Source organism: Anabrus simplex, chromosome X (genome assembly GCF_040414725.1).
Source record: "Anabrus simplex isolate iqAnaSimp1 chromosome X, ASM4041472v1, whole genome shotgun sequence".
Lineage (NCBI taxonomy): Eukaryota > Metazoa > Arthropoda > Insecta > Orthoptera > Tettigoniidae > Anabrus > Anabrus simplex.
This window is the reverse complement of record NC_090279.1, coordinates 77,169,213-77,177,966: the sequence shown is the minus strand read 5'-3', so window position 1 is coordinate 77,177,966 and position 8,754 is coordinate 77,169,213. Positions and strand designations below refer to the sequence as shown.

At 42.9% G+C, this 8,754-nt stretch overlaps 1 protein-coding gene across 1 annotated transcript; it reads right to left on the bottom strand.

Moving 5' to 3' along the window:
• Positions 1-432: 432 nt before the first annotated feature.
• On the bottom strand, positions 433-1,638 carry LOC137503293 (zinc finger protein ZFP2-like). Its single transcript, XM_068230839.1, has 2 exons — positions 1,068-1,638; positions 433-983 (listed from the first exon to the last, which is right to left on the bottom strand). Exons 1-2 carry the CDS (start codon positions 1,636-1,638, stop codon positions 433-435), a joined length of 1,122 nt encoding a protein of 373 aa, XP_068086940.1.
• Positions 1,639-8,754: the final 7,116 nt, after the last annotated feature.

The window sequence follows — 8,754 nt, the reverse complement described above, 5'->3', positions numbered from 1 at the left end:
ATTAGTGTGCCTCTCTTTATGACTCGCCTGTATGGCTCCGCATACGTTCGGTTAGTTTGCCTTTCTTTATGAATGATTCCTCATAGACATTGCAGCTGTATTGTTTCTCGCCAGTATGAGTCCGCATATGACCGGTTAGAATGCGTTTCTGTATGAATGATTTGCCACAGACATTGCAGCGGTAAAGCTTCTCGCCTGTATGGGTCAGCATATGATCGGTCAGGTTGCCTTTCTTTGTGAATGATTTGTCACAGACATTGCAGCTGTATGGCTTCTCGCCAGTATGGGTAAACATATGATCGATCAGACTACCGTTCGTTGCGGATGCTTTGCCACAGACATTGCACTGTAAGGCTTCTCGCCTGTATGGGTCCGTATATTTTCAGTTAGGTTACCTCTCTGTATGAATGATTTGCCACAGACATTGCAGCTCTAAGGCTTCTCGCCTGTATGAATCCGCATATGTTTGGTTAGGTTACCTCCCTTTATGAATGATTTGCCACAGACATTGCAGCTGTAAGGCTTCTCGCCTGTATGGGTCCCCGTATGTTCGGTTAGCTTACCTCTCCTTATGAATGATTTGCCACAGACATTGCAGCTGTATACCGTCTCGCCTGTATGGGTACGCAAATGAACGGTCAGACTACCTTTCGTTGCGAATGATTTGTCACAGACATTGCAGCTGTAAGGCTTCTCGCCTGTATGGGTCCGCATATGTTCGGTTAGGTGACATCTCTGTATGAATGATTTGCCACAGACATTGCACCTGTTTGGCTTCTCGCCTGTATGGGTCCGCATATGATCGATCAGACTGCCTTTCGTTGCGAATGATTTACCACAGACATTGCAGCTGTAAGGCTTCTCGCCTGTATGGATCCGCATATGTTCGGTTAGGGTACCTAACTGTATGAATGATTTGCCACAGACATTGCAGCTGTAAGGCTTCTCGCCTGTATGGATCCGCGTATGTTCGGTTAGCTTACCTCTCCTTATGAATGATTTGCCACAGACATTGCAGCTGTATACCGTCTCGCCTGTATGGGTACGCAAATGAACGGTCAGACTACCTTTCGTTGCGAATGATTTGTCACAGACATTGCAGCTGTAAGGCTTCTCGCCTGTATGGGTCCGCATATGTTCGGATAGGTTACCTCTCTGTATGAATGATTTGCCACAGACATTGCAGCTGTAAGGCTTCTCGCCTGTATGAATCAGCATATGTTTGATTAGGTTACCTCTCTTTATGAATGATTTGCCACAGACATTGCCGCTGTAAGGCTTCTCGCCTGTATGGGTCCGCAAATGTTCGGTTAGATTACGTCTCTGTATGAATGATTTGCCACAGACATTGCACTTGTAAGGCTTCTCGCCTGTATGGGTCCGCATATGTTCGGTTAGGTTACTTCTCTGTATGAATGATTTGCCACAGACATTGCAGTTGTAAGGCTTCTTGCCTGTATGGGTCCGCGTATGTTCGGTTAGCTTACCACTCCTTATGAATGATTTGCCACAGACATTGCAGCTGTATACCGTCTCGCCTGTATGGGTACGCAAATGAACGGTCAGACTGCCTTTCGTTGCGAATGATTTGCCACAGACATTGCAGCTGTAAGGCCTCTTGCCTGTATGGGTCCGCATATGTTCGGTTAGGTTACCTCTCTGTATGAATGATTTGCCACAGACATTGCAGCTGTGTGGCTTCTCGCCTGTATGGGTCCGCATAAGACCGGTTAGACTGCCTACCTGTATGAATGACTTGCTACAGACATTGCAATTGTTTGGCTTCTCTCCTGTTTGAGTCAGCTTGTGATAAGATATACTGCTTTTCTTGACAAATGATTTGCAACATACAGTGCAAAAGGGAGGGTTGATGCCTGTCTGAATACCGATGTGACCTGCTAGTTTTTTCCAGCTGAAGGATTTTACACAGACGTTGCTGCAGCATCGGTTCTCGCCCGTGTGAGACCGCATATATTCTGGACTTTTCCTGAAATTTTTATGAGATACTGAGCATTCGTTTATAATCCCACCTTTATGCGATCGCGTGTCCCCAGTCAGCATTTTCCTCTTTGTAAAGCAATTATCAGAAAATCCGCACACTTGGAGCGGGTGGATCCTGAGGTGTTTCGACAAGCTGCTTCGGCTACATAACACCTTTCCGCAGTGATCGCACTTGAAGGGTCGATCCTCCTTGTGTATCTTCAGATGTCGCAAGAGGTCCAACTTCCTAGCCCGGACTTCACTGCACACAGTACACCTGTAACTAGATGATCCGCCATCCGGAGGTTGATGATCTCTATAGCTCACCTCGGGTCTCGATCTACAGTGACAAATTAAAACCATGTGACCAATAGTTCAACAGCCAAATCCACTACAACTCTAACACAGGGGATTTGCTACTGGTCATTCCAATCACTGATATCCAGTGCAGAGAGCTCGTTACTCATAAACATTACATTCCTGAAAGTAAACATCATCTGAGGTTAAATTTCAAAAGCTCTCACTTGTTACGAGAATATGTTGCGTCTTTTCTTCATCACGATATCAGGCCCAAGAAACTTGTCACGGTTTAGAAATGTACGAGTTAGTAGACAACCTCATTTGAAGAAAGCATGAGAAGTGGTCCAGCCTAAAAGGGTAAATACTCATACAAGCTCTTTAATCCAGCACATATTATTCTATCGAAATCCGTAGTCTGTTCTCCTACACAAAGAACGGCCTATGCTTTGGAGTTTTGATCTTGTTGAAGCACTCTGCGCTTTGTTGCAGGGAAGTAATAACTTTTGTAAAGGACCTTGTTCTTGAGGTTGTTTGAGAGAATGTCTGTGCTGTAGATGTTAATAAAATTGAGAACGTTTGCCGACATTCAGCAAGATCTGTTGAAACACGGCTAATCTTTTATGAATGTTATTTTGTCATACAAATATACATATTGTATTTGTACATTTTTATATCACTATAGCATTTTATTATGTCACTCAACCAAGTTGAGATTATGGAGAACTAGAAATCCTCAACTTGCTGATTGGATGCTACCAATTGAACATCTCCCCCCAGGACACGAGGAACATTGGTCTACGTGGAAATCGCTGAACAGGCTTCGCACTGGGGTTGGTAGATCAAGAACCAATATGGTAAAGTGGGGCTTTCCTGGCACATCCAGGCAATGCGAATGTGGTGAAGACCAAACCACAGCCCATTTCATGAACTGTAGTAAGTGTCCTTTAAGATGCACAATAGAGGACTTGATGGCTGCAACACCTAATGCCCGTGATTTGGCAAAATTTTGGGCAGACACTATTTGATATGTATGTCATTAAGTACCATTATGCAATGTAAAATGTATGCTTCTGATACGAATAAATAAATAAATAAATAAATTATGTCACTGTGTCGATTTTCCGAAATATGTATCTTTGATGTGCAATCAAACATAGCCAACCTATATATAAGACGGTAGGTTTATACAAGGACGTTCTTACTTACTACCATGTACTACATCAGTCTACGTCTTAATTCCTGTATTTAACACGGTAGCCACTAATTACGATGAAATCCTGGCAAAGCTGAAATATAACAAGTATACGACGGCTCTCTCGCTAGCATTGATACTGTCTTTTCTCCTCGAGACACTGCTATTAAAGACATTATGAAGGCAACAAAGAATATGGCATTGGTGGTAGCGTTTTATTACAATGTCCTAAAATGCTAATTTTGAAACCAAACGCAACCTATCATGCCCTTGAATATTCTTACAAGTATTACTTTAACAATACGGATAGAAGGAGCATGGAAATCAAGGCTTGAGAAAAAATTCGAGATGACAAAGACGTTGAATTGCACCGTAGTGGATATTGCTGCTATGTAAAAGAAGGAATATTATTCTCTTTATTTCAAAAGATCACAGGCAACGTGATTATTTTTAGTGGATTCATAACATAGTTGGATAGCATCCAATTCTGAGCCTGTCTCCCCACCACAGAGTAGTTCTACATATTCTACGGAAGAAGGGCGGGAAATGCAAATATCTTGGTTAAAGGTGAGATCCGCTTACAACTGCGACATGGGAAAATCGATCACGCAGGCTAAAATATATCGTAACATTGACTGGTACATTCCAATTCATGCTGTATGAACTGAATTCACATGGCCCAGTCGAATGCATGACTGGCTCACAAGCAAAGTAATGGGAGGCTCGACCATGTATTGTTACTGCCCTCTTTGGAGAAAAAAAGTGGACAAATGAAAGGGGGACATTGATTCCAGATATGACAGACTAAATCTCTTGATCATCAAACAAGATATTGATGTTGACACCACTAGACAACAGGGGGCAGAAAATACGACACTGCATGGTATGTCATGCGTTCTGTGGCATATCAACACCAAGCAAAGGTGCAAAAGTCTGTAACCCTTCTTCCTGTGACAAGTAATTTATCAGGTTCACAATTAGTTTTCAGTAAAATAATGTTTCATTTAGCATTGATAAATATTCTACACCAACCAGCTATATTGCTGAAACACGTGGCACTTCCCAGGTGACGGATACGGGTTCCCCGCTGGCCTGCCGATGAACTTGAGCAAAATATAAAAGCTCTCGCGTACCAAACATGTACAAAGTCTTTAATGGTAACTTTGGCGGAGATGGAGTCGTTCACTAGGGACCAGATGGCGGAAGAGGTACACTAAATTTCTGGAAGTTAATGCAGAAAAGAGGGTAGCGTTTCTTCTCTAGAGGAGTGGCTGCAAAAGGCATCTGTTCTCCATGTCCGCAGGTGCGTTACTACCTTCCGTCATGAGCACTTAAATGCTTCAAGACAAGCCGGCCGTAAAATAATGCCGTTACATCATTACAGAAATATTACTCATGGTATCGGAGCCAATGTTAGTGCAGCCCCTGGAAGGGACGCGCATTGGCAGTGCCCAGTCAGCATGAAAAGTATGCTAGGGTTACCGTCGCACGGGCTGTTACGGCTAACCATGCTAGTACCCCCATTTTGTACCCCATCATTGATTTATGCCTGGGTGAAGTAGCGAATACGCCACTGCACTTGAGAGAAGGCTTGTAGGCATCTGAGAGGTGCGGAAAAAAGGATGGAATGGAGAAAATTCATGTGAAAAGAGGTGTTGTTACTAACTGGTGTACAACAGAAACCGAAGAACAGCTCATGGTGTTGACATTGTCATATCAGCTAAATTTGACGGTTCAGTCTCCGAGGTGCAAAAGTTTGACAATCGCTTGATGTAACTCGTCCGCATTGGAGAGAGAAGGAAATTCCAATTATTCAGCGCAACGCTCCACAAACTGACGTGCGCATGGAAACCAAAGATGCGTTCTGGGCACCGCCTGACAAGAAGACCGCTGACGATCTTATCGCTGCCGCTGATCTGAATGGACGTGTCGGACCGAGGAAAGAAGAACAAACAGTCCATGGCGTTCATGGACATGGAGAAAAGAACGACGATGCCCAACAAATTCGCGATTATGCAGAAACTGACACCGCAAACAGACGGTTCAAAAAGAGTGATATTCATCTACTCTGTACTACAGTGGCTCCCATCCAATTCGCATTGACTACATCCTTGTGAGTGGGTGAAATCTCGAAGATGTTCTAGAGATAACAGTTGTCCCTTATTAAATCAATTGCGATGCAACAACGACCAGTCATCTAAGCTGTGGATAAAGTCACCAAGAGCCCAATACTTCACAGGAAATAGACAAATTGGGATCAAATGGTTGCCCCTGAAGAAGGAGACTAACGTCGTTGCAAAAGTTACAGAGTCACAAATCACCATAGTTGAAGTGAGCCGGACTAAACTGAAAGACGCCTTTCGCTCTATTCCTGGAACAATTAAGTCAGGGCGACGACAACGAAGGATTAAACATGACATATGGCCAAGGAATGAAGATGTTAAATATGCAGTACGGTTGAAGAAGCAGTTGTACCACGAGTTTCTTGCTCGTTGGAATGCCTACAAGGCAGCCACTCGTAAAATGAAGGAGGTATTTGCCGTAACAAAATCAAACCGGTAGGCAGGTCTATATGTGAAACATGACATGCGCGAATTCTAGCGGAATTTTTAACGGCTAGTCAATCGAGCCATCGCAAAACGTCAGAAGTCCAACGTTTTTACGGCATCAATGAGGAAACAGACGATTTGCTACTGGACAGGCGGGAAGAGCGAGTACACTGGTGGAACTATTTTGACAACATCTCAATCATGGAATTTCCGTATCTACCAATCCTAATCACCTCCGCTGTTGAAGGCCCAATGTAGGAAAATGACGTCACTGAAGTCCAGACTATGCTGAAGGAAATGAAACCAGGGAAAGCCATCTGTCCCGATTATCTATAAGCAGAGTTTTGTTTCTCTCAATGGGGGGATGCAGCAGTGTGGCTAAAGCAAGCTTTTCAACCATATCATCAAAGAAGGTCAAAAACAGACTAGCGACGGATTATCAATTCAGAAATAGGGGAAGCCCTGCCAATTTTTCTAATCACGGCCCGAACATACTTTTGAGCCTCGCAATGAGAGACTTAGAACAAATCTTCGACAAAAGGATTAGCGATTTAGACAAACATACAACAAGCCAAGCTGGATTTGTGTAAAATTGTAACGCAATAGGAGAAACCCATGCTGCCGGACAATTACTTGAGAAATACTGTGAAAAGAATAAGAGGCTTCATCACAAATTTCTGGACCCTTAGAAGCCCTTCCATCGGGTACTTCATGACCTAATCAGTCAGCCCTACAAGTACATGGCATTCCAGAGCACCTTCCTGAGAGGGTATAATTGCTCTACAAAGAACAAATGAGTTGTGTTCAAGCTGCCGCAGGAGCGTCTGATGACTTCCGCATAACTGTAGGAGTCCATCAAGGCCCCGGCTTATCACCACTGCAGCTTATTCTTGTGATGGACATAATTACCACAAACCTGCGCAGTCCAATACCATGGGCACTTCTCTAAGCAAATGATATCATTTGGCTGAAGAGAATAAGCTAGACCTGCAGCGTCAAACAGAAGACTGGAACAATCGACTAGCGCAATAAGCCCCGCGCCCCAACAAGAAAAAGACAGAATACATTGCATTATATCATCGAGAAGTTGGAACCATGCATGCTGACGTTGAAGATATTGCACGAGTAGAGATATTTAAGTATATTGGCTCCACAATCTATGATTATGGCCGACTTACTGATGAAATCAACTTAAGGATATATAAAGCCTGACTGAAGTGGAGAATGACAACAGGCGCCCTTCCGAACTTTGGATGAAGGGCCATCTCTAAACTAAGTTCTACCGAACTGATATCTGTCCTATCGATATCCATCCTGTCGTTTTCTACGGCAACGAATGCTGACCAGCTCTAGAGGTAGAACGCCAACTAAGCATCATGGATACAAAGTTGCTTAGGTGGAAGGCTGGCATAATTAGACTAGATCACATTTCAAATGATGTTATTAGAAAACGTTTTGGCATTGCAGCGATCCAGAAGAAAATTGGGGAAAGGCGTGTGCGCTGGTTTGGTCATGTGTTGCGTGTAGAGGACGATACATTGGGAAAGTCAGAGTATTACACAGAAAGTCGGTGAAAAGAGGCGCTAGGGACGAACCAGACAGCATAGACTGCTAAAGTGCACAACGGCCTGAAAGTTGGAAGACTACATGCAGACATGGCCCGAGACCGAACTAACTGGAGTCAATGAACCACAACACCGGACCCTGCCACCAGATGCAGACTGATGAATATTCTGTTACAAAAATGAAATGCAATGGATATTTTACACATCCTAACATTCAAATTAGTTTATTGTATGTTCAATTTTTCTCCCCTAATGCCTATGTCCGATATCTATAAAAACTTATTTTCACAAAATAGTGTTTGAATGTCTGAACGCTTCTGGATTTCGTGTTTAAGTGACTCTTATAAATGCATTGTGAAGAAAAACTTATAACTCAAAAAAATAAAAAATGGGTATATCTGTGTTTAATGGGAAGGATAGTTTGAATATCCGGTGAAATTCTACGAGTACCTACAAGAGGGGATTCCGTCAGTGTATTCTAGCCTGAATAGAATTTTGCAATTCATATTTCTGCTTACATACGTCATAGACAGCAGACGATCATATTAATCAGTTTGTTATTTTCACTCCGATCACGCCTATAAATATGAAGACCATGGAGGAGTGGCACAAAGTGGTCAGCTCAGGGCCATGTGACACTCAACGCTCTAAAGCTGGAAGGAAGCCACATAACTAAGTGGTTAGTTCAGGACCATGTGTCTCTACACAATCGGAAGTAAACCTCATCACTATTTAGCTCAGGACGATGTGTCTCTCCACAAATGGAAGGTAATCTCATCACTAATTGGTAACCTCAGAAATACGTGTATTTCCACAAGTCAGCAATTAGGAAATTTTATGAATCTTAAAATCTTTTCTTAATTCAATACCCAACTGCCATGGCAAATAGTTTAGACATTTTCAAGGAAGTCATTTAAGTTGCGGCATGATATTTGTAGACTGCTGAAATGAGAGTGAGGAAACAATAGCGCCTGAGGTGAGATCTAAAACAAAGTGGGAAGTGGCAGATAAGATCCGGTCGACTGAATCCTTCAGAAGCATCTAAAATCTATGATGTAAAATGGACTGAGCTACGTAGACAATGGACTGTCCTCTGACATATATGCCATGAAAAAAGAAGACACATAAAATGCATGTCGCTTTGCTGGTCTCTGCACAAAATATGTTT